Source organism: the organism of the source record quoted next, unplaced genomic scaffold (assembly GCF_019419815.1).
Source record: "Pyrus x bretschneideri cultivar Hongxiangsu unplaced genomic scaffold, Pyrus_bretschneideri_v1 Contig52, whole genome shotgun sequence".
NCBI lineage: Eukaryota > Viridiplantae > Streptophyta > Magnoliopsida > Rosales > Rosaceae > Pyrus > Pyrus x bretschneideri.
This window is the reverse complement of record NW_025999790.1, coordinates 2,173,821-2,200,317: the sequence shown is the minus strand read 5'-3', so window position 1 is coordinate 2,200,317 and position 26,497 is coordinate 2,173,821. Positions and strand designations below refer to the sequence as shown.

The following is a 26,497-nucleotide window of genomic DNA, read 5'->3' as shown; positions in this document are numbered from 1 at the left end:
CTCGCCCTTGCACACAAGTTCGTATCCCTCTTTACTTGGATCAAAACATCGTCTTGTCAAAATAAAAAGTATTGCCTATATATTATTTCCAACATTCGTTTGCTCTCTGGTTTCCCAGGAGCTGGAGGGTTTAATTTGTAGAAGTCTTTAGGAAAATTAAGAAGGGTAAAGGAAATATGTTAGGTGAGAGGATAGTTCTGTGCCTACAAGTAGGAATGTGCTTAGATTAGCAACAAAGTTTCATCATTTTGTTGGAGAATGACATCCAACATCAATTTTTACTTTCTACACACACCTCTTAATTGTGGGCCTCGATTCTCTTCTGATATGTTCAGTCCAATGCCTTGAAAAGAGGGACGGTGTGCAGATATCCAAAGTAGTACGTCTCGTAACTTGAGTGCTTAGTTCTTAAAAGAAGATTACCAAATACCAGAACAATGATAAAATCCCAAATCTTGATTTGCTAAATTTAAGTCAAGTAGATGTCGATTCATGAATTTCCAAATTTCCCAAACTGGACAATGTTTAAAAAGTTCCATCCAGAATAAAAAAGAACCAAAAAAAAAAAAATCAAATCCATCTGCGTACCATGAAGTGAAAACCTAGCTAAAATTTTTATCCACAGATTAGAAAGCAAAAAACTACAGCAACATACAACCAAGACTCGCTTGACAGAGCTATCGATATAATGACTTCTACAGTATAACATACATACATCTCTCGTGGTGAGTTGCAAACCTCGGCATCATAAAGGTCACATAATTTCATTTCCTTCTAACTTTCTAGGCCAATGCGGGCTATTGATTAAGAGGCACACATTCAAGCTCGATCTCCAGTATACCCCTCTCAACATTCTGCAGCCTGAGAGTGATCTGCTGTCTCACTCTCCCGTCTACTAGGTTGATGACACCATCTTTTACAAGTGTATTTTCTTTGCTGGCTACCCACTTTCCAAGCTGCATCGGCTCATTGATTGAGGACTTCTCATATGCTATGGCAGCACTCACCAAAGGTTGAATGTCAATCTCAGCCTCACCCATAAAATCATCAGCTTTGAACGTATCCTTGTCATATACCAGCTGAATGTAACGATAGAAACATTACTAGAAAACTTTATCGAAGACAGAGATGTAAAGCATAAACATCTTCATCGAACTAAGGGAATGCTTGTATATGACTATAGATTATGCCCATATAACAATGATAAATCAAGTAAAAAACAAAAGCAGAGAATCATTATCAGTTTCTTACGGTAGGCTATGAGTTTTACACACTTTCCTGTAATTTAGAGGAAATTGCATGCACTGGGGGATTCAATCAACCGTCCCAAACTAAAGGGTAAAAGAGTTTCAAATATTTGTTAAACGCTTCCTTTGACATTAGTGCTCAATAAACGATTAATTTCTGTACGCACACTGTAGGAGAACAAATCCACTGGATTTCTTCACTCATTTTCAGTTTATCAACTGTAATACCAGAAAATGTTATCCTGTTAAAAACTTCACAAATCTGAGCAACTAATGACCTACGTTATCAACATAGGCCAAATGGTCCTGATGATGCACAAAATTGCGTCTGCATAACTTACTGCTTAAAACACAAACAAAAATATAAAACAGGTCACTGCACAATGAAGAGAGCACATCTTTAGCATCCATACGTAATTAACCATCTTGCATTAAATAGCAATCTCAACACGATACACATGAAATTGCAGATATTATAATACGCAGTTTGAATTTCAATGTAACACACAGTGCATTGCGGACTTGATGTCATAGTATTTTCACAGGAACCGAGTAAAACTTACCACTTTTAGAGGAGGTATGTGATCAGGAATTGACAGCATCAGGCTCTCATTCCATACTGGATTAAGGTTGTTCTTTATGACACGGGTCTTCACCGACTGCAACAAATATATAGGGAAAACTGCATTTTAAGTTTATTGACTATGTTGAATTCATTTCATAAATAATAGCTTAAGTAGAAGAAACTTACTTGGTGACCCAATGCAAGGATGACGTAAGGGTCACTTGTCACCATATCCCGTACAACTAGGTTGGTTCCTCTAACCACATTCACCTTAATTAGTCCAACAAATTCGACCATACCTGCCTATAACGTACGCATTAAGCAGTGAGATTCTACCCATACCAACAAAAATTTCAAATTTATTCAACCTACTTTATTTTATCCTTTGTGGTTGTCATGAGTTAAAACTATGGCACAACTATTTCTGGTTCGCATTTCAAAAAGAACTATCTTTTTTTTTCAAATAATGAAAACATAGGCATGGTAATGTAGAATAGACCCTCGCTCCAAAGGGACTAAGGGTATAAAAACAATTCAGAAATAACAAGATAAAACAACACAGTAAACAAACAGAAAGGCCATTACCATCGGCATTGAGTAGCCCTTCTTTGCGGTCTTATGTTCAGAGTCTTTTCTTCCCCAGCTGTTACGAAATGCCTGACCAATACGGTGTTTCGTTGGTTGTTTCTCATACTGTTTCTTATCTTGGGTAGAACTAACAGTTGAATTGCTTGATTTCTTATTAGGTGGGAAAGGACATGACATCTGTTCATCAGAGTTCAAGAAGTCTAGCTGCTCATATTTTCTCCTGCATATTCAAGAAGTAAATCTCAGAATTAGAATCGTATAGGTTTGAAAACAAAGTAATGAAAAAAATCTGTACTTGAACTACCTAATAAAATAAAAGCGCTCCTCTATAGAAGAATCTGGTTTTGGTTTGCTGACATTTTCCGGCAAGTGAGCCTCGTACTTCTTGTTTACAGTAGTATTTCCTCCCATACTTGCCAAGATCTCAACTTCATCATCTGTCCATTCATCTAGCTTCACTGATACAACCTATCATATGTCCAGATCAGATTAGAATATCCAAATTCCAATACTCAAACTTCTGTGTCATACAATTTTTGGGTAAATCCTGAACAAGGTTGCATAATCCACACCTTCGAAATATGCACTCCAAGGCTTCTATGTACACCAGAACACTTTATACAAATAAATACTCCGAACGTTAAAGATCTGATATGAACGAATTGGTACAGTCAAAATACAATGTAAGCAACAAAAACAGTCATAACTTACGTAAATCTAAGAAGAGGTGGTTGATGCAAAAATTCTAAATATGAAGTTATTTCATTTACTAGTCATCAATATCATGTTGAAAAACATCAAATAATTGTGCGCATGGTCAGTATTATGCAACCCTGAAAACCTACAGTTTCTTGTTGTAACATCGAACTCATAAGTTGTGAAAAACTCATAGTCAAATTATTGAGCAAAAGATAATCAATATTACCAACAATTGTAAGATCAATCATCAAATTCACAACTACTACTCATTAAGCATCATTCTCTAAAAATGTGTCATTACTCATTACTCATATCACAAATTTTGCTTCAATCCACCTCTGTGCAGGACCCACTCTCAAACCGTGAACATGTATGAAATTTGCACCGTCCACATTGTGATATATACTTAACTCAAAATTGAGCTAAATAGGATGAAAAGAAGATTGTAAAAGATATTAACATAATTAACGGTGAACAGAAAAAAGACAAGGTAAGATAATAAAACAAGTTCTATTAGGTTGGAATAACTTCATATAACTTTCGCTTCAGTTTTATTAAAATTGGAGAAGGATTGATGTCAAAACTTTCTCTTCATGAAAATATGATACTCACACCCATTTTGGATCTAGAGCTCCACAATCTGCACAGGACCTGTTGGCAGATTGATGCAACAAAATCTCCAGCCTTTCTTGTGGACCTGTTCATTGAACTATAGAAGTTACAAAATATAGGATGTGCTCTTATTAGAATATCACAGGGAGACCACAACAAACAAAGGAAAAACACCCGGAAAATAATGCTTATATCAGACAGACTAGAGAGCTCGGTAATGCAGAACTCATTTTTTGGGATTTAATTCAATTGGTACATGATTTTTAGATATTTATAATCCCACCTTGGGTTCTCTGGACGTATCCCCCACATTCCCACTAACACTTTTTACATCGTAAACCTTCTATTTGAACTTCATGTTGACACTTTCATTTGACCAATCTCCATGAAGGTAAACTAGAGGCAAGGCAACAAGATCAAGTGGAGGTATTGGATCTTCCATAAGCTATCTATATACTATATCTATATGTCATTTTTTTCAATTATACTGATCCATGGGAAAGATTTGACATGTTTCTTGGAGCAACTCATGTTGTTTACAAAAACATCTTCAAATGGATTGAGTGAATTGTGACACGCCGCTAATAGCTAACTACAGCATGTCAAGACGAGGAAAATATTGGCAAAGTCAGAACACAAACAGATTCCTAAACAAGTATTTGATGTAAAGAGTAAAAAGTACCAGATAATGTACGTCGATCACTAGGGCATCTCCAAACCGGTGTGTCTGAACATAAGAGATCATAGAGGCAAGAACCTGAGCCTACAAATGAAACATATTCTTTCATTAATGAACCCCGGTATAATTCATTTGTGCAACACAGTGCAATAAATTCATCAAGTTTTGTATCGTAGAAATGTTGATATCAACAACTGCTGACATTAAGAAAATCAAAACCATATATAAGCGTCAAGATGCTGAGGAATAGAAGCAAATTTTCCCAAATAAGATGTTGACCTTACCGAAACCAACTGTTTCATTCAAGAAAAATTATCCTAAAGTTACTTTTCTTTAACAATTACAGTTGAAATCACTCAAGTGATCATTAAAATTTAAACACATAAATCCTCTTCAACCTTACACACATTCTCCTCTTTAGGAGCATGAATCATGTTATTCCCTTCCAACTAATTCAATTTTTATGAAAGCAATAAACGAATTTACAGGACAAATCTTCTCAAATATTAAAAATCATTCCAAAAATAAAATTTGAGGACAAGCCTTGGCGCAATGCTCCTTGGTAACCGAAGGGTCACAAGTTCAAAGTAGTGGAAATGACCTCTTTGCAAAGCAAAGGTAAAGTTGCGTACAATAGACATTTCCCAACCCTCGCAAAGCAGGGAGCCTTGTTGGCTTAGGGTCGCTCTTTTATTCCAAAAATAAAATTTATACCTGAGACTTTGTTGGGAACAGAATTATCTTGCTGGGTAGACATCTCCATCCTCCAATGATTCAGACCCAAATCATGAAAAAGTGCTACCTTCTGAGGACACCCATTTAATCAATCAGCAGTTCCTCTGCATCCAATTCCACATTAAATTAAAAATATATCCATTTAATAAAAAAACTAAAGGAAAAATTAAAACAGATAATGAAATAAATAATTCAAATTAGTTCTTACAGATTGAAATATAGGGCAGCAAAGGAACAGTAGAATATGTTTTAATCTGAAACAAAAAGGGGTTCTTTTCAATTTCTTCCCTGCATCAAACACAGCCAAGTTAGACAAATTGGTAGATCATTAAAATACATATTTCATAAACAATCCACCAAACAAAATCTACCCAGACGGGTTCTCACAGATTGAGAGAAATCCTTGACATTAAACAGTTGAAGCTCAAAACTTTGGCATATTGGAGGGAAAACACAGGAGAAATGGGGGAAGAAATGGGGGGGAGGCCAAGAATGTGAAGAACAATAATTTTTTTGGTGGAATTTGGGAAGAAGCCAAAGCAGAGATTCAGGGTAAGAGGATAGAAACTATGATCTGCATGTGGCTATGTCATATTTTTCTCAATCCTTTTATTTTCTCTCTTTAATTTTGTATAATAATAATAACTACATTTCAAAGATACAGGTTTCTGTTTTTGTTTTTTTGGTTTTTTTCCTCTTGGTAAATCAGACACACTTATTTTTTCTGTGAGAATGGACCCTCTATATAGTCCATGGAAAACACATAAATTCAGAGTTTGGCGTATCTTCTACCAAAAAGAAATAAAATAAAAATAAATAGTCACTTAGCAAAAAGAAAATCAAGCATTGTTCAAAAAAAAAAAAAAAAAAAAAAAAAGTCTAGGGAATGAAGCATTTCGTGGTAGTTGGGTGGTTGATTATCCATTCAAGAAGCATTCAAACGTGTTTATGTTTAGTCTTACCAAAAACAAGATATGAAGTCTCATACCATAAATAAAGAAAAAAATAAATGAAACAACACGTCTAGGATAAAGACCGATTCACCAACTCCTCGAGATATTTTTTTAGTGTGCAGAGAATACGGTCCAATAACACTAAATATAACAATATAAGTGGTTAATCAATTATATTATTACACTTAGGGGTGGTTCGGTATGGGATCCCATACCGAAACCCTTGTCCCGAGTCCCAAACCGAAATTTTCGGGAATCCCAAATTCAATACCAATCCCAAACCAAATTTTCGGGAATCCCAATTTTCGGGAATCCCGAAATAATTTCGGGATTTCGGGACAAATCGGGAATCCCGAAATGCTTTTGGGCTTTTGGACTAAAATTTGACATATTATGCTTTTGGGCTAAAATTTGACATATTATGCTTTTGGGCCCAAACTGCCAATTTGTTACTACTAATCTGCCCACTGCGCACTGCACAAATTTGACATAGTTTCATAAATTAAGTTTCAATCTACCCACTGCCCATTTGTGCACAAAGTTTCAATCTGCCCACTACACATGCATCATGCATGCAATAAAAATAAATTAGGTACGAAACCCAAAAGCAAAAATAATAGTTACAAGCCAAGGTTTTAAAATAAATAAAGTAACAAACTCAAAAGCAAAAATAATAGTTATAAGCCAAGCTGGGTGGTGATTTTGGTGAAGGAAGGCTGGTGGCACAGTGGCTGCGCTTCAAGCTCTTGATGGAACAGAAGTGAAAATTGAAATGGGGATCTAACCTAAAAACAAATGAATGGCACAGATTAAATCTAAAACAATGAACGGTTGAAATAATTCTCTTATAATTAAAAAATAATAATATATATATAATATTTATTTCGGTTCGGTATGGGAATACAGAAAAAATGGAGATGCAATACCGAATCCCGTACCGAAAATTTCGGTTTGGTTCGGGATAACATACCGAAAATTTCGGGAATTTTGGTTTGGGATTTTTTTGGTTTGGGATCGGGATTTTTTCGGTTTGGTTTGGGATTTTTTTGGTTTGGGATCGGGATTTTTTCGGTTTGGTTTGGGATTTTTGGGATTTTTTTCCAGCCTTAATTACACTTAGTATGCAAGACCATATTTATGTCAAACCATGTTCCCCGCATAATAAAAAATTTATCCTACTCTTCAATCTCCTATGCTTCCAATGCATGTATAATCTTTTTCATTTTTTCATAGCAAAATAGATTAAAGAAGAAAGAAGAGAATAGAATGAAGTAATCAAATTTAAGACCTCAAGTACAAAAATAAATATTATCGACGGTATTAATAGCCTCTAACATTTCCCATAAGTCTATGAGAATCTTATACCAAGTCAACCCATTACATACTTTTCAGACTTATTCTTATCCTTCCCGCGGTAAACTTTGTACGAGCCCTACTGACCTTAATAAGGCCCGACTCTTGGCTTGCCAACCATTTCCACCAAGGCCATGCAAAATGGGCAAATCACCAAAATGAAAATGATAAAAAACACCTTTCTAGCCTTTTATACATCTAGGTTTAATTATGTTCGTTTTTTGTTTTGATTTATTTAATCTAATGATCAAAATAAATAAGTTGTATAGGAACTTAGAGCATGTTCATCCGTTGGTGGAAGACAAGGACAAAGACAACAACGTTGCCCTCCAGCCCAAAACTCTCCCCAGCAATCCAATAAAGCAAGGGCAAGTGATGGCCCAACCACTGTCCGCCCCAAAAACCTGTGTTGACCTTAGCCACAACTTTTTTTTTTTGTCAGCCACATGTAATTCACAAGGGAGAGTGGGCCGACAAAATTGCAGTGGAGGGCCCCGCTACAGCAGAGCACTGACTGCTTATCAACGACTTGGACATGTAGCGAATGAAGGGTCGTTGGATTTCCAACAACCAGATGATCTGGACCGTTGGATTTCTAATAGTGGATTTCTAACAATAAAAATAAATAAAATATTACCGTTTGACACGTGGCACGCTCTGGCCATCGATTTCAAATCAATTCGAAAATCAACGGACAAGATTATTCCAACGTTAAAAAATTTTAAAAATTCAAAAAAATATATAAAAAAAAACTAGAAATTTTTTTATATTATTATTTTATAAATACCCAACCATCTTCTCCATATCCCTATCACAACTTTATATATATTTTTACTACAATCTTCTATATATGTTTTCCACTTTTCAAATTCTTTTCTTTTTTTCCAAAAAACAGGTGAAAAGGCAATTTGATCGATCGCAGAAGATGTTGCTTTGCTTGAGGCTTGGGTGCTTGTTACTCATGACCCGATCACTGAAAATGAGATGAGGGTGCAGCATATGCAGAAGAAGTCATGCACAATTTGTCGAGAAGATTCAAGGCACATCCTAGACTGAGTAATCTCTGACAAGTATGTACAAACATCTACATAAAAATTTGAAAGCTTGACAATCCAAAAGCCGAAGGAATTTATAAAAGTGACAATAATCTAGCCAATATGATAATATTATTTTATTATTAATATATTAAAAATGCAATTAATATGTTATTATTTTGACCCTTGTTACGAGCACCTATCAACCGTGAAGATAAGCACGTATTCTGTGTGATTGCTCCGAAGTCATCCCAAAGCTTTATATGAAGTTTCATTCTAGTGTGTCCCCTATGAACCGATGTTCACGTAATTGCGTTCCATCGCCTTATGTTGTTAATTTCCCTCAACTCAAATACCTTCGACAAGCAAACTTTGTTCACTAATGTTTTTAAAGTTTTACCCCCCTGCTTGACCCCACAACATTTGCTAGATTGGTACCGTGGGTGAGAGTCGAACCCCAGAGGCTTGGGAGCAACTCTCACCCACAGAGAGCTTGGGAGCAAATCAAGGACCTGACTGCTAGACCTTTAAAGGCCGTGTAAACAAGTTAGGGTTACCGATAAATATCTTAATTAAGAGCCTATAATTTCTAACCAATCTCGTTTACAAGTAGACTACAGGAAAATGCTATCATTATACGATTTCTAGTATGTAGTCCAGAAAAAAATAAATATATCATAGTTTGTTTTTTGTAAAACCAAATGCATATTAAAGTGAAGGTCTTCTACAAAATGTAAATTGATGAGGAACAGAAAATAGATTTTAGACAGGATATATAAATACGAGTAAAGCTACGTAGACTAAATTTTTCAACCAAACGATTTGTTACTAATAAGAAATAAGCACGTTAATCAACACTTAAATAACAATCCTGTACGGATATAATATAATACTGATCACATTTTCTGCCATGTTCAACTCTACAAGAAATCTACAGCGCGAATTAGCACCAAAAACTGCTTCCGATACCTCTTACAAGGACACCTGCACTTGAATTAGTATTCTACCCCACTTCTACTACCCATCCATATTCAACTCATAAGAATCCGTACAGCGATAACAACTAGATTAAACAAGACACCCGGTCCAGACGCTCTAATTAGTGTTGGCATTAAGCTCGTGTCAAAGTCGAAAAGTGGGAAACATTATATGCAACCACAACCCCAGGACGGCATACAAAAACAAAAAGAACACCATCCGCAGATGATCATTTCAACGGATATGGGATTCTTTACATTACTTGCCAGAACGACATTTTTTCTCAAAACAAAAAGCAATGCTGTTTCAAGCCTCGAACCCAAACCATTACAAATATAAGAACAACCGGAAAACAAAGCAAACGGGCAGTAGCAACCGGAAAACAAAGCAAACGGGCAGTAGAGGATCCTATGCAGACGAAGCAGGGAAATTTGTTCATTTGTTAGGAATATGAAGAATCAACACGTACACAAATAGGTGTAGCGGATATGAGAATACTTCGTTAAATGTATGGGCAAACAAGAAAGGATAAGATTAAGAACGAGGATATCCGAGGTAAAGTAAGGAGTAGCCGAAATTGAAGGAAAGTTGAGAGAAAATCGGTTACGATTGTTTGAACATATGAAACGAAAGCCTACAGATGCTCCGGTTAAAAAATGTGATTACGGGACAGAGGTTCAAGGCTGAAAAGGTAGAGGAAGACCTAGAAGGACTTTGGAAGAAGACTCTTAAGAAAATACTTAGACTACTTGGATCTACCGGAAGACGTGACACAAAACCGAACCAATGGCTTTCTAGGATTCATATAGCCAACCCTGGGAAAAAGGCTTTATTGTTGCTGTTAGCAATATGAAGTTAGGGGTTGAATTAAGCCTACCAACCAAGAAAACATATGACATTTTCGATTGAGACTGCCCAAAAAGCATTACCATTCATCATGATTCAAGTGAAAAGTAAGCATATATAGCAATGAAATTCAAGTAAAAGATCAATCTAAATAAAAAAGAAGCGAGCATTGGTTGATGCTTATATTAGGTAGAAACTAGAAAGTAATTCATCAAGCCAAGAAAATCTCTAGGTTTCCATAAGACTAGATTAAACAAAATCGACGCCAATAGTCTAAAACGACATGTAACAATACCCGAAACGACAATTCATCAAAAGAAAAGCATGAGACCTAGGTGTTGGTAGCCCTGGTGTAGATCTGCTGGCTGGCGTGGGCAGAGACCATCCTGATCGAGCCTCTGGCCATCAATTCCCTGATGGCCCTCCTTGCCAGCGAGCCGTTGATCCTGAGACGGTCGGAGAGAATGGACGGTGTGATGAGCTTGTACTTGGGTGCCTCAGTGAGGAGCTTGTCGTAGGTTCCCTGGTCGAAGAGCACCATGTTGTTCACCTTCTCCTTCTGCTTTCCCTTGCTCCACTTCTTCTTCTTCTGCTTGCCTCCGCCGGACTTCGCCGGCTTCGACGACGGCGGCGGTGCCTTGTCCTTCTTCGGCGCCTGAAATATCAAAAACGGAAGATTGTCAGAGGCATTAACGCAAACGGATGGTAGGAAAACTGGAAGATGATTGGATACGGACGTACCATGGGATTGGATTACAGCTACGGGGAAGGGGAGGAGAGAGGAGGGTTCGGATTACAGCGGCTGGGGAAAAGGAGAGACTGAATGAGGAAGCGATGTGAGTGGGGCTTTTATGACCTAGGGTTTCACTGGGTTGTATCCTGACGACGTCGTTTTGATGTGTGTTGTGGGCTCGTGAGGTCTCCTTGATTGAGTGACAGCCCATTTCTGAAAGTTCAACATATTTAGGCCCAGAACTGTAACTTTTTTTATACATAGAAATGTAATTGAGGGAACTGAATTGCAACTAAGGACTCGTTTGAATATCCTTTTAAAATAAATCAAAGTGCTTTAGAGAAAATGTTTTTAGGTTCCAAAAGCACTTAAAGTGCTTCCTGGAAGAAGCACATATTGGTGTTTCTTGCATAAAACACTTTAAGTGATTTTTCAGGATTTACTTATATTTTTACTAAGGATTAGTTCTAAAAACATTTTTACTAAAAGCACTTTCAGTCATTTTAAAAAGATATCCAAACGAGCTCTAATTTATTATCGCTCACGAAAACAATCAATCAATATGTTGGTCTTGGCTAATAGTGACACGCGAAAAGAACCAAATTGTTTAGAAGAGTCTAAAGGCCTACTCAAGGGATCAAGTCACCTTTAAACTAACAACTGAGTTCACAATTCATGCAGAGAAAGTCGTGCGTGGTCCATCCAGCACGCCCACTCCGGACGAGCAATTGGAGAACAACATACCGCGTTACTGCCTCCCGGACGTGCCGTCCCGCTATAGCTTGCTCCCTGTGTATGCCGGGGGGCCTTCCTACATCCCTAACAAGGTCGCCACAGCCTCCGTAGCGATGAATGACCAGTACCAGCTCAGCGGGAGGAAGAGTAGCGCATCCATGCGCTGTTTTGGAGGCGGAGAAGAAGAAGATTTGAAGAAGAATCAAGCAAGTTGGAATGTTTACTGGAAGGCGAACGTTGCAGCACAAAAGTTCTTGTAAGATCGATCATGACAGTATATTTCACTGATTAATTTCGTCGTACATCTTCAGGAATCGGAAGCATTTTGGAGTCCTTGGGAACACTCAGTCCCTTCCATGCTTTTACTTTGTTTTGTTAAAGCTTCTTCTTGCATCAACTTTCCACATTCAGTTTGTTCGTTTACTCTCCTTTCAGTGTTTATGTTCTAATTCTCTTTGTGTTTATTCAATCGTTCTAGTCCAACAACGATTGCGGTTGAATTAAATGAATAAAACTAAAGTGTGAAAATCACTACCCGAAAGAAATCACGACAGCCTTGGTGGTTTCATTCAGTAACCTCTTTATCTTGTAGAAGACCAAACATGCAACTTATCCAAGCTCTTGATCTGATACAGTACCAAACATACAATAGTAACAAGCACGATACACATCATACTGATTATGTACTCACAAAAATACAGAGCAAACAGTTTCGCGGACGTTTTAGATTAAAATGCTCGGTTCTTTTTTCCCTTGGTTTTTTTTTTTTCCTCTGTTCTAGCAGTTAAAATGCTAGGTTTTTCTCTACATCAGAAGCACAATTAAGGACCTTAAAAAAGGCTAATGAGAGACTAGCATACTAAATCAGTAATTCCAGTTGTTTGATACATATATTATCCCATGACTGCAGACCTTGACCTACTCCACGATCAACAAGTTATTTTTCGTTAATCCCTCACCAACTGTAGGAAATTCTGGTGATAGCTTCCATTCCCCATCAACCAAGAACTTGATTTCGTACCTTCAAATATAAACCTACGAGTCAGAGTGAAGAAAGGGAGGAAGAGGAGGAATAGTTGAGTGATCGGATACATACTTTCCAGGTCTCAGCATTAATGTTGTCGAGAATGTGGTGAAAGAACCAGTGTACTCCGGAGATAAATCCTCTCCTTGACTCCATCCATCAAAAGTGCCCATAACTTGTACACACTGTTATTAAGACAAAAATACTCCGTCATCATTTTCTTTGCAACAAAGTGAACCGTATTATCGTATTCCAGAGTCGCTAATCATTACCACACTCCCTTAGTAGAGGAAAAGGAATTACACCAGTATCTGGTTTTTAAGTACCTCAGCCATGCCACACCAGAATAGGGGAACCTCCTTGGATTGTGCAGCACCAACATCCTTTATTTGTTCCTTCAACTTTTCATGTACAGCTTCACACATATAACAGTACTTTTGTCAGAACATAAGGAAAGTTTACAAGCAAGGAAACATCAACATAACCGCGTTACAATTCAAAGAACTTCAATATAAATTGGGAAACAACAATTTTGAAATTAAACAGGGGTCCCCACCCAAATATCTTGCCAATGTTTATCCCAATTCCAAATACCAAAGCTCAAAGATGAGAACATAAGGAATAACCCACGTACAGGATATCAGAAATAATCTCTCTCAACTCAAGAATCCCAGTCATTTGCACGAAAATCGTGTTGACTCCAAGGGACAGATGCCCAGGAGTTTTATGTACTTGAGGTAATCACTGCCAACATTTACCATGTACAACCTATTTCAATCCCCAAATGCCAAGAGCCAACCAATCTTCTTCCTTAGGCTTCCGCTCTGAATCACCAACTCCTAAGTGGTCCTTTCTCCAGTTGTCACTCCTCACTCGAGTGGTCTTTGTTCCTACATTATGTTTCTTATTACTCTTCACTAGATGATTGTAGCCCATAGATGACTTATTTTGATTATTCAAATAAAGATTATCTGAAAACGGATTTAAATTTTGATTTGAAATGTATTTTTGGGAAAAATGGAAAATCAGAGAGATAGAGAGAGGGAACTGGATATTAATTCACATTTCAAGGCACCTATCCATGCTATGCTCAACTGTATTTTGTGGAGAAGATGCACCTTAGGAAACATCGTGCTATTGAAAGAGAAGAAAATATATACTTTATTATCTTTGTGCACAATCATTTGTGTTGTGTTGTATGATGCTTTTTAACAAACTTTCTCAGTAATCAGGAGAGAATAAAAAATTTAGCAGCAACAGTAATGAGAGTGAGTACGAGGAATAAATAAATAAATCCAGATCAGCAAGTTACCTTCTAAACTGGAAAGAAGTGGGATTGAATGTATTTCCCATTAATCTTTCTTGAACCTTCAGGAATAACAGATTTAGTGTTTTCTTCTGCTAATTTCACCAAAGCCTGCCCATTAGAACAACTAAAGGAATGATGACATCACAAGTCTTCAACTTTATTGAATCAGGTGAACCCGTAATGCATGATAACACCATGTTCAAATGGTGCTGGTAGGTATGTTATTAGTAACGTGCTAATGTGGTTGTCGTAAAAGTTCAAGGTTTATGATATATAGATCCTATGGTTTGATGTTTGACATTCTTAATGTTTAACTTATTTTAACAAAATTCAATCAAGATGGCTTTTGAAACCAAGCAACTATAAACATCTAACTAAACACATTTTGGCAGCAGATAAGACCCCAACAACATATAAAAATCGGGACTGGAATTACTTGCTCTTCCAAAGAGTGTTCGACCTACAACCATTTTTGTACTACTAAAAGGATTTGTAGAATGCTGAAGAGACCAAACATGAAAAGAGTCTCTCCCTTGGAACTTAGATTACTCACATGTGATAAAAATCCTGATCAACAGAGACTTAATAAGTCACTAGTGGCGACATATGTTCATGCAAGACGTGCAGACAACCACCACTAGTAAAATACGTAACCTGAATTTCAAGTTCCAAGACAGCAAGTTCACATTTGAAGTTAACCAACACATCCTCCTTTATATGCAACTGTGTAAATAACAAATCAAAATCAGATGTCAAATCAATTACACATGATAGAACTATCTATACTGACGGACTGAAGAGATGTATAATTCAAACAAGATAACCTTATACACATCCAAGATGTCTCCATTTAACAGCATCCATGAATTATAATCGATGCATGTTAGTTTTCTCAATGAACTTAAGACAATAGCTCTCATATGGATTAAATAATCCGAACCAAAAATCCAAGCAATATATTTTCTGACATTTTTCTCATAACTCAAATGATGAAAGTGGTGGGGCGTGGGCGCATCTTTATCTTCCAGTATATTCAGTTCAACTACCTTCAAGTTTAAAATAACATTGTGAATGCATGAACCTTTATATCATATGCTAAACATGCCAACAACTCTATTTTCAAACTAATGCTTCATCGCTCAGTTATGATTTATTTTCCTCCTGTTATATGGTTTTTATTTATTTAAATGGAGCATTTACTGATACAAAGGAGTATCATTGAAAAGCTGGACTCAACAACGTATCAATCCAGTTTCCTGTTGTGTGATAGAATCTTTACTCTTCGGTTCATTTAACATGTATACTGCTGCTACAGTGCATTACTAAGTGCAAAACAATCCAGTCAAATGAATGAGGATATCAGCAAAGATGACAATAACATAAAACATGGCCACTCTCATAAAATGATGAAGAAGAACTTAAATGACATATTGAATTAGGTGTCAATTATATAAAGGACATTGCTACAAGATACTTACAAACCTGTCGTTTGAGGAACCGATTTTGTTGATTGGCTTCACTTAGTTTTTTGACGAGCTTTGTTCTTTCAGAATCAGCTAACAGTGACTTCAACTGATACAGAGTTTTAAGATAAGTTAGTCTTGATATCTAATATATTTCTGGAAATGCCAAACAAACCCATGCCCAAAGTTAAGTCCAAGACCTTACTTTTCCCCAACCTTCCCTCTAATACTATTAAAAATCCTTTTATACCTTTCCGTCCATAACACTCACGTGTGGGCAATAACCATATACTTTAGAACGATCAGAATCAAGGCAGATATTGGAGTTAACACGTTTTCAATCATGTGGTGGTATTTTCCAGAACAATCTAACCATTTTTCCTTTAGAAGAAAGCTCTCTATTTTCATTTACTTTCACTGAGCGACTGAAGGATTTAAAGTATGAACCACAAGTAGCCAGGAATGCTAAACAACTAGAAAAGGAAATTCATAAATTTGGAATGCTGTCCAGGATTTGTGATAAAAATATCAATAAAATAAAAATAAAAACCCCATTGCAAATTTGCGATAGTAGATATCCAATGCAGATATTATCAGTAAACTATGCTACAAAACTAATTTCACTAATCAGTTGAACAAAAAATATGGGTTTGGACTTTGGACCATGAAAATTATAAATATGGAATTTAAGGGTGGTGACTTTTCCATTTACCGCCCAATTTACAATGTTAAACAAATTAGTGGCACGGGTTACCTCATTACTTCTTAAAGGTTGAGGAAGAGGCTCCTCCCGCGAATCTTCAGTTGCATTTTCATCATTTCCGCTATAGATTTCTGCACGTACTGATGATGATTCCTCCAAACCAGTGGGAATTGAATGTATTCTCCAGAAGACATGGTTCAAGGGATGCTTCCCAGTACAAACTTCAGAACCTATCAGCCTCTGATAGCCCAACTTTAGTTTCCAAGTAGTTGCACCTATGTGGAAGTGGGCGGATATTTCTCCAATCCAATTTTCTCGAGCTTTTTCTTGATAAACACAGGACTTGTTTGTCAAGGCAACACCTGTCAAGACTATGATGATAAGAGAATGAAATTTATAAATGCTTAACGACACAATCAATGCCGTGAATTAATGGAGATTGGTTATTACTGTCAGCACTGTTAAGTAGATTGATAGTGCAAGAGCAGATCATGCAGAATCAATGTTTCCGATAAGCGTCAATGCAAATCATCTATGGGAAAACAGTGTTTGTTTCGTGATTTTTCAACTAGTACATGGAGGACCAACTGAATTTATCTATAAAGTTGAGAATTCTTACCGCACGGTACCTATCTCCATGTTGATGGATTCCATCTGAAAAATCGTTACAACAAATAAACGTGGTCACAATCTTGCTATAAGATTGGATAACTCCACAATTCTCTAAAATCCCACTTGTCTGTCAAAAGGAACCAATTACCAATGTAATTCATCCAAAGGTTCATTTACTAATCAGTAATCGGAATGCGAAAATTCACATAAAAATTGTTTCTTTACATGAATTAAGAGAAACCCCATCAGATGAATAATGGAACTGAACTCACATTTCAACTCTGGAAAATCTACATATAAAAAAGAAAAGAAATTGAAAGGACTTACAGTAGAAAGATGGCGCGGAGAGTAGTAGCTCCGGTTGGCGCTCAGGTGGAGATGGTGGCGAGGGAGACGAGAGATGGTTGGAAGAGGAGGAGGAGCTAAATCAATGGAGAAAGAGGGGTTAGAAACTTCTTCAATCTTGAGATGTGATCCGGTGTAGTGTGGACTGTGCAGTGCCGGATAACATAGATTGAAGAGACATTCTGCATCCAATAAGATGACGCCGCACTTGTAGTTGTATGTATGAGTTGTAGTTGTATGTATGAGTACGTTTTTTCTCGGAAATTCTCTTTGTGAGGATTGGATGCCCCAATAACATCTATTCATCGTACATTGTACAGTTAGTTTTTGTCAAATATTATTTATATTCAATTTTAAATAGAAAAATTTACAATGATTTCTGACCGTAAAATATACGATAAACAAATGTGATTGGAAAATCTTGAATACTAAGTGACGTGTCACTTCTCTGTTTAACTAATTTTTTTAGACAATTTATCAATTATGTGATGTATAGCTAATAAGAAATAAGCACGTTAATTAATACGTAAGTAATAACTCAATCATCATTAATCATATCATATGATTTGGAAAATTTGATTTAAATAGATGTCTCCTACGTTACCCAGTAAAATTGTGGGTTTGTTACTACAATAGGGGCCAATAATACCAGTATACATTTGAGGGACCTAATTTGTTAAACAGTTCTCTGTTTGATATCCTTGTATTGACATGTTGTATAGGCAGGCATTACTATATCTATAAATTTCTTAAAGAGAGGTACCATAAGTGTGCAATTAACTGTATATGCACAGAGAAAATTGGAAAACTAACCAAATTTCAGATCCCAAATAGAATTCTAACCATCATTTTAAATTTTTAATAATTATAACCAAAATTTGATATGAAAATACTAATACACCCTTAAAATAAAGTTTTCTAAAAAAAAAAAAAAATAAAAAAACCTAAAAACAAAAGGCTCGGCTGTCTTTTACCGTCATCTCTGTCCTTTCTAGACAATAATCCAAAACCACATAAATCAACACAAGCACAACCAGCCATAGCGTGCAGCATGATCCCTCTCTCTTCCTCCTCCTCTTCCTCTTTTATACTCTCACACACAACTTTCGTTTAGTTCCGAATCCCCAAAAAACTTTTGACCTCCTCCACATGAAGACGACCTTCACTCTCGGTCTTGGTCAGCTTCCCCCTCTGCTCTCCAATTTCTAATTTTCAAGTACGATGATGTAATCCTTGAGTTCAAGCACTTGCACCACCAAGCTTACAACGAGGCCTTCACTCATTTCAATGTCTGCTGCCCTTCCTCAACATCCTAGCCCCTCAATTGGGACCTCCACTTCTAAGATCAGCTCTAGAACCAAATTGTTGGTGAAAAGCCCAAAATGCGATGGTCCCTTCTCTTTTTCTCTCATTTTCTCCAAGGATGAACTTTGGATTTTGTTTTCTTCTATGATTGAATTGGGGTTTTGGGTTGTTTAAGGAACTTCAAGGAGCATGGGTGGCTTTGAACTTATTCAATTCTACTACTCGAATCCCTGATCTTAATTGAATCTTGCTTTGTTTAATTTCCATGGATGACATTTTTTTTTTGGTTTTTTTGAGAAAACTTTATTTAAAGGGTGTATTAGTACTTTCATATCAACTTTTGGTTATAATTATCATAAATTTAAAAAGGTGGCTAGATTTCTATTTAGGTTCCAAAATTTGGTTAGTTTTCCAAATTTCCATTGTACAATAAAATATCTATATAGTCATAATTATGGGATAAGACCAATTTTATTAGGGGAGGTTATTACTTGCGAATAGCAGACTTTTTTCAGATGAGAAGAGTGCTAGATTGATTTATCGACTTCTACTTTGTTAGTGATATATCAAGATCTATCGACTAAGATATTAGACTACAGGTCACACCCGTTAAATGTGTCATTGGTATCAACTAAAAAAAGAAGGTGCCATTTGCGGCATGCCATAAACAATCTAAATCTGTATAGACCATATTTTAAATTTTATAAGAGTGCCTTCCCATTCACGCAATTAAAGCATGAACAAGCAAAGAGAGTTTGCTTCCTAAAATTCCCAAAATTACATGGCCACAAAAGACTCATAACCACGAAAAGCAACTGACCTACTAACTACATAAGAAGATCGACCGAAGGAGTTTAACGTGACAGATTGCTATCACTGTTCCTTCCATATCCTTCCGGTCACCCTAAGCTTCAATTCCTTCCGGTCTACCCCTGAGAAGAAGAGAGCCATATTGCGTTGAATAATGAGACCATCAAAACTGTCACGAACCTTCCGGTGGCTATCCCTAATGCTACGCGGCACCCCCTGCCATATCATCTTCCTCCCATTCCCGCCCACTTCTAGACTGTAGCTGTAGTTCTTGGCCTCATTATCATCACCCATGAACCGCAAGAATGCTATGTAGACAGGAGCCATTCCGAGCTGGAAAGCTTCAAAATGTAGGCAAAAATACTGGTTGAAGCAACTAAAAACCTGCACATTGGAAAAGATAGCAAACGTCTAAATATGCTTCGTTTGTGTCGCTTACAGCTTTCTCACTCTTTGTTTTCCAGTGTAGGTGTTACTCATCAAAGCTTTTACGCTAAATGGTTTTGAGCTGGCTGAAAAAATAAAATGTAGGTGGGGAGCGAAGAAGGATAAAGGAGAACAGTAAGAAAAAGGAAAAAGCGAAATAATACCGTTAGCATCCAAGTAGCGTTTTCAACTTCTTGTGGATTTGATTTTACATAGCGATGGTTGAAAGTGCTGCCATTGTGCATGTCAACCTTGTGATCATCTTTTAAATGGGCAACAAGATAAGGAATATCTCCAACGACGGTGCATTCAGAACCAGCATAGGGGCAGTTGTAGGGTCTATGGAGACACTGAGATTCATGCTTTAGCTTGCTGTAATAAGGGTATATGCCCATGCAACCAAAATTCTGGTATTTACATGGAAGTTCAAGAGAAGCAGCCACCTTCTCCAATGCAAGACACCTGATATTACCAAGTTCATGCCGGCAAGTTGGGCATCGGTTGTGAACCCTTGGTTTGCAAGCAGAACATAATGTGTGACCATTTGAACACTGCAAATAGGCAGAAGGCCAATTAAGTAACGAAAGGCATCTAATTTAAACATCGCACACATTCACTTCCTCAACTTCTTTCAACACTAGTTGTTACATTACGCTACCATTTTCCGATATCATTGAGTAGCACTTGTGTAAGTGATGCAAGTGAACGTGTATGGAAAAGCTGTTGACCAAGTGACCTGTTCGACTAATGCAATTTCTAAGACTGAACGCTTATCATTATTTTTGATAATATATTTGCTCACCACCATTATTTACCATTAGATCAATTTTTTTTTTGAGCCAGATTCATCCAATAGCAAACATTGAAGTGGTGAGCAAAAATGACCTCTATCATTAAATACAAAAATATCCAAATGAACCATAACTTTTCACTGCTCAAAGAAGGCATCCTCTAGCTTAAAGGAATAAGAAATTCCAGGTAATTGACTTTTAAGAAAACAGTATCTGATTCTACTTTCCACAAATGGTATGTGTCCAGAAGCTTCTGGAAGCAAAGTAGTCTTAAAAGGCCAAACAGCATTAAAACTGCAAAGTTGTAGAACGGTTTCTAGTAAGATACCCCTTTTTCCAAGCATGAACCACAAAGTAAGCAAAATGAGAAGCTGGAAAAACTTAACAGCCCACGATGCCTAAACTTACCATAACGACAATCAAACATATAACAATGCATGGAAGTTTATCTGACATCGCCAAAAGTAGACATTATTGAAAGAAAATATATCTAACTATTAATTGTTTCTATCTGCAAAACTAATGGGAGACGGAGGACTAAATGCACAGAAAGCAGTTCTGTTCTTGCATACTGCCTTCCATACCAAGGCCTTGGCCTTTAGTTCCTTTTTCTTCTCTAGTAAAAAGTGCTACATTTTTTGCTTAATAAATATCTAACAAAATTGAAAAAGAAAAAAAAAAAAAAACCATGTCACAGGAATAAATAAATTTGAACTTTCCAAAGGAAACGGTTTTAGAAAGAAAGAAAACAAATTTACATCAAACAAAGGACTCCATAAAGAATTTATGTAAGTAGGATAAGGAACACCAAATAGACCAAGATACATAATTCCTTTTTTAGCTTAAATTAGGGTCTTCTGATATCTTATTGCTTAAATACTGACATGTGCCAAAGACAGTATAGATTTGAGGGGAGAAACAAAATCCAACTCAATAATCAAAAGCACAACAAAAAGTACTTGGCAAGAGTTAGTAATGAATGAAGCAAATATGGCACAACAGAAACCCGTCTGCAAGTTTGCAGACAATAGCACCTCGTCTATCAGTTTCCCAACAGAACCCCTCCCACAAAACTATATTAAACAAGTCAAAACCTCACGCCACTTTAAAAGAATGAATTATTAGCATAGGCAAGAGTTAAGGGTACGCTAGCTTCAGTTATAGCATCTCCAATTAGGACGTAGAACAATTACTGGAATGAAAACTAAGGGAGTGAGTTTGACTTTATTTGATAAAGCAAAATTAATGAGTAATCAAACCTGATGAATTGGGGGGTACATAGCATTTAAGCATACAGGGCACTCCAGCAGCTCACGGACATTGCTAGAAACCATCACATTAGGTTTTAGGGTCTTTAAAGTAGCATCATCGACACTTTCTCCAACATCCAGCATGTCTTCACTTTGTGGAGGATCAATTACCTCAGATTTGGTCCGGATGTCATCAAAAAATGGACTACTAGATGCCATGCTGGCACACACAGCTACTAATCTAAGCCAAACACATAAAAGAAGCTCAATATATAGGTAAAGGCATGTTTTGATAGGAAACACACAACTACTTATCTGAGCCGAACATACAGCTACTTAATGTAGGAAACACCATGTTCAATTCACGCACCAAATTCTAAAGGCTCCAATCTAGAGAAGGGCAAAGCTTTCTAACCATATCTATTTTATGAAGGATAACCACAAGTAGAGAGAAGAACCACATATGTCCTTAAAAGCAAAAACTTTTTTCCATCAGAATATCTGGTTTTCTTTTCAAACTCTGTCAACACGCTATCAAAACATGCCTTCATTATATTCTAAGTCAATTTATAATCAAAACATGACTTCTTATTTTCTAAGACGATCTTTAAACTTCAAATTAACCCTTATGTTGTAGCACACTACAAGATAATGGTGTATCCATCATCCTTGGCTTGAGTGGCATGAGAAGGACAGGGGAGAAGTATATTGCATTTCCCATATAACGAATAACACCATACTTTCGGTGTATTTAACAAAGTGAGGGAAAAGAGCAGGACTGGCCGCCTATTTTTTTAAACAAAAGTGAAAAAACTCCATAACAATTATGTTTTACTTTTAGGATTCAAAAAAAACAAGAACCTATCATACCTCCCAGTTCTCAGAATTTTGAATACATTCGGGTAATTCAACTTATTAACGATCAAGCAGATCAATGTTCAAATTTTCAAAAATCAAGTTTTGGAGGAAATGTACAGTAAAGTCTGAATTTCAACAAACCGTCAGGATTCAAAATTGTAAAACTTCAAAATTCGCAAAAACATGAAACGAATTCAAAAAACTAAACGATCAATGCAGATCGGAACAGAAACAAAGCACTTAAGAAGGGTTCGTCGAAATGCTACAATCAGACTCTAACTAAGATCGCATGCCCACATGAAATTCAAAGTCAATTCCACAGACAGATCTATAATATCAAACTATTCGACCTTATATTCCATAAATTTCTAATGGGTCACCACAAATTGAAAAACCCATTAGAGAAAACTCAATATAAATAAAACCCAACAAATTTAAGCTGGAAAAATGAAAAATTTATACCTTTGAGATGGCGTGGTTGAATCAAACGCCCATTGCAGAGAGAGATAGAAAGGAGAGAGAGAGGGAGAAGTTTGGTAGGTGGCCGACTATGGAGAATTGTCCGCTGCAGGCTGCAGTAATATATTAAAGGGAGACGAGGAAATGCGCGTTTGCGAACTCGAGGAATTTCAAATTAAAGCCGTTCGGGAGAGAAAGAAAGAAAGGAGGAGGACCGGTGGAGCGTGGCTTTTAGGAGAAAGCGACAGAGAGAGAGAGAGATACAAAAGTGGAAAGCTCAATTGTCAAAGTCGAAGCGGAAGAAATTTTTCAATATGATCGGTACATTACTGTTACATCATATGCTATTATATAAACTAGCCTCTCTGCACGCACTAACGTGCGTGCGAGAGGCATTTTTGCATCACGGGTGCTACGCGCCCCAAAGATGTGTTGTTTTAGATATTCGTATATTTCTTAAGTGATTATGTTATAAATTGTGTTTGTGTCCATCACAACAATTTCTTATTATTTTCAATTTTTTATTATGTTCAATCATCTAACTTAGTCTTTTTGCACTTGCCCATTGTACCCAAAAATGAAATTTATGAATTGTACACTAACCAATCCACCTTTTTTTTCTTTTTTTTTTTGCTTGCTAATTATTATGGTGTCTTTTTTTTTTGTTTGGCTGATAGAAATTGATTTCACGAAATGAGCTATGCTTGATCATTATTATGACTTTGGTAATTAAGTTACTTAGTCTAGTTAGAATTTTGTTATCTCCATCAGTACCATTTTACCCTTATATATTGTACAGAAGAAGATCAAGAGTTAGGTTCCTTAAACTCTCATATAAAAAATAAAAAAAATATGCTTAATTATTTAATGTTGTATGGAAAATATGAAATGATCAATATATTTTGTAGCATGAGGATTAGTGGCTGTATTAGAAGGGTGCACAACAGCATTTTTTTTATTATGGTGGACAAAAAGGTATTATGGGCAATATTTGGCGTCATTCGAGCAGGTTGGCAGATCATTTGTTCAATGGTTGTGTGAATGGGATAGTTGATGCAGTTAGAGAAGTGAGTACATAATTATGGGTGTGCCATTTTGGGTTGGGACTGAGATGTTCAACATTAGAGCATGGGCCAGGCTACGTAGTTCCAATTGCTTGAGTTGAAGAAAGGTTGATGAGATAATAGTGTTACCGTACAATCATCCCATCATTCCAAAGTGATAATGGAGTTATCGCATGCCATATTGTCATATTGCCACATTTGTTGAATAATTTAGGAGCATATATTCCATCCAATTTGCACATATGTGAGTAATCTCTCATACATTTTTTACTATTTTTTCTTTAAAACAACAACGAAGATAAAATGGGAAACATATACTATTTATAAATAAAAAAATATGAAAATATGACATGTAATTTGATTTCTAAATACATATTGACAACACTTAATGTCCTTAAATCAAAATGTTTCAGATTCATAAGTTTTCAATCAAAGTTATAAGCTAGCTAGGGATGAACTCCTAATATATGAAGCAAAGCAAAATATGGACAACATGTACATATGTAAACATAGCGCCTATGTGTGAAATCAAAGCCATGCTTGCCACCCATTTGCTTGCACTTGATGTTTTAGATTTTCATGGTTAATCTGCAAGCAATGATGATAAAATAAGAAGTCTAACTATAATGCACAATCACAACTATAAAGATTGTAAGCAACTTAACCTAAATACCTTTAAGTTTGACAATTTTCTCATGGCAATACTTTTACTCCAGTTACTTGTAGAATACTGAAAGATAAATATATTTGTCAAGTTTGAGGTAACAAATTGTAACAATATTTACAAAATTAAATAATAAGAAATATTACCTTAATCTTGTACTTCAACCTTTGTACTTTGAGACGGGTGTGATGCTTGTAAAACTGACAAAAAATGCAATTTTATTTATATTTGAAAATTGAATGCAATTTGAATTTATAGTATACTTTTGTATGAAAATAAGAGAAGACTTACCGTATTTAGAAAAGTTGTTTGGCCACTGTTAATCTTTTTTCTGCACCCATAAATTGTTTTATTTTATTTTATAATTTGAGATAATTAATTTGTAGAATCATATAGAGAATGCCATTAAAAATAAATAGGTAAGAAATGGTGTTGTACCTTATTTGTTGGACTTTATTCCAAATACGTATGATCTGAGGAGTTGTTGAAGGTTTTAATTCTTCCACAGCCTTTTTCATGCGCCACCTATATATTGAAGGTATATATAATGTTAGATTTCTTGTAACAAATTTGTATATAATTTAGGATACATACTGCTCATGCTTCTTCTTTTTCCACTCTTTGAGAATCAGTTGACTTAGATCAGTAGTTTTTACTCCGACAGATATCTCCCAACCAGGTGTAAAAATAGAGACACGTCTGTTTGAGATCTTATCAATAGGTTCCTTCTTCATTTTTTGTGGGTATTCTTGTAAATATCCTAAGAATGAAAACAAATAATTTTTAAAATTACCATAGCACACGTATAGCACATTAAGATAATCAAAAGTGAAACTCATAATCTGACCGAAATTTTAAAAAACACACAATGAAGATTTCAAAGGAAGAAGTTAAAAGAACCCATATGAAGCTAAACCTGGATATTCATACAATTACATATTATGCTTACATGAAGATGTGTAAAATGAGTACAACCATGCAGGGAAAAAAGTGAAAAAAAGAAGCTTACACCTAGATTAATTTCCTTTCTACGCCTGGGGAGAGGGAGTGGGAGAAGAACGGCAAAGCAAAAAAGCGAAAAAATTGAAATAAAGAAGAATGATGAATCGGGCGTTGCATAATACCTGTTTTATCCTACGTTGGAGTGTGAGAGTCTGTAAAACCAAGCAACAACTGTTGATAGCAGTTGTATAACTGAGGGGAAAATTAACATTTGAATTTGGATATGGGAAAATAAGTAGGAACAGAAAAAATGGGATTATACGAACGGGGAAGTTAGTGCTTGTAGTGGGCAAGCTTCACAGTTTTTTGAAAACCCACGGCAACCTTTACCCCATTCTTTCTCCCACGTTGGTTTCATTTATTTATTTATTTTTTTAATCTATATATCATTTTATAAGATATTAGTATCTCCTCCTAGAATGGATAGAAATTTGTTGGAGACATCCTAATCCGTCTAAATTAGTTGGACCATATGCATATGTTAGTATAATGTATTAGATACTTTTTTAATATAGATATTAATATTTTCTCCTAAAATGGAGGAGAAGTTATTCCGTTCTTGTTGTTTTATTTGTTTTTTTCCCCAACATAACAATTTTGAATTTCTCTGTTTAATATCTCTCTCCTAAAATAGAAAGCAGTTATTCACCATGTG

General features: G+C 36.1%; 4 protein-coding genes and 1 pseudogene across 6 annotated transcripts; all 5 read right to left on the bottom strand.

The window, feature by feature from the left end:
* Positions 1-468: 468 nt before the first annotated feature.
* Positions 469-5,926, bottom strand: LOC103945590 (probable ADP-ribosylation factor GTPase-activating protein AGD11). 2 transcript variants are annotated; one of them, XM_009356191.3, is made up of 11 exons: positions 5,497-5,926; positions 5,334-5,413; positions 5,105-5,229; positions 4,394-4,474; positions 3,712-3,796; positions 2,973-3,048; positions 2,705-2,868; positions 2,398-2,620; positions 1,999-2,115; positions 1,811-1,906; positions 469-1,079 (listed from the first exon to the last, which is right to left on the bottom strand). In XM_009356191.3, the coding sequence occupies exons 3-11, from the start codon at positions 5,151-5,153 to the stop codon at positions 798-800; spliced, it is 1,173 nt and encodes a 390-aa protein (XP_009354466.2). In that variant the 5' UTR covers positions 5,154-5,229; positions 5,334-5,413; positions 5,497-5,926; the 3' UTR covers positions 469-797. The 2 variants fall into 2 exon arrangements, with proteins under 2 accessions (XP_009354466.2, XP_009354465.2); XM_009356190.3 differs by having other exon boundaries at positions 5,513-5,926.
* Positions 5,927-10,441: 4,515 nt separating this feature from the next.
* LOC103945589 (40S ribosomal protein S25-2) lies at positions 10,442-11,192 on the bottom strand. Its single transcript, XM_009356188.3, has 2 exons — positions 11,031-11,192; positions 10,442-10,944 (listed from the first exon to the last, which is right to left on the bottom strand). Exons 1-2 carry the CDS (start codon positions 11,031-11,033, stop codon positions 10,621-10,623), a joined length of 327 nt encoding a protein of 108 aa, XP_009354463.1. The 5' UTR covers positions 11,034-11,192; the 3' UTR covers positions 10,442-10,620.
* A 1,168-nt stretch (positions 11,193-12,360) lies between these two features.
* Positions 12,361-17,425, bottom strand: LOC103945636 (annotated as a pseudogene).
* Positions 17,426-19,182: 1,757 nt separating this feature from the next.
* Positions 19,183-23,359, bottom strand: LOC103945588 (E3 ubiquitin-protein ligase DIS1). Of its 2 annotated transcripts, none has more exons than XM_048570425.1 (4): positions 23,116-23,359; positions 21,805-22,031; positions 19,919-20,305; positions 19,183-19,712 (listed from the first exon to the last, which is right to left on the bottom strand). In XM_048570425.1, the coding sequence occupies exons 2-4, from the start codon at positions 22,012-22,014 to the stop codon at positions 19,392-19,394; spliced, it is 918 nt and encodes a 305-aa protein (XP_048426382.1). In that variant the 5' UTR covers positions 22,015-22,031; positions 23,116-23,359; the 3' UTR covers positions 19,183-19,391. The 2 variants fall into 2 exon arrangements, with proteins under 2 accessions (XP_048426382.1, XP_009354461.2); XM_009356186.2 differs by having other exon boundaries at positions 21,805-22,036; positions 23,116-23,358.
* A 1,330-nt stretch (positions 23,360-24,689) lies between these two features.
* Positions 24,690-25,788, bottom strand: LOC103956523. Its single transcript, XM_048570408.1, has 6 exons — positions 25,435-25,788; positions 25,279-25,365; positions 25,132-25,171; positions 24,987-25,040; positions 24,850-24,906; positions 24,690-24,764 (listed from the first exon to the last, which is right to left on the bottom strand). Exons 1-6 carry the CDS (start codon positions 25,677-25,679, stop codon positions 24,705-24,707), a joined length of 543 nt encoding a protein of 180 aa, XP_048426365.1. The 5' UTR covers positions 25,680-25,788; the 3' UTR covers positions 24,690-24,704.
* Between the last annotated feature and the right edge of the window lie 709 nt (positions 25,789-26,497).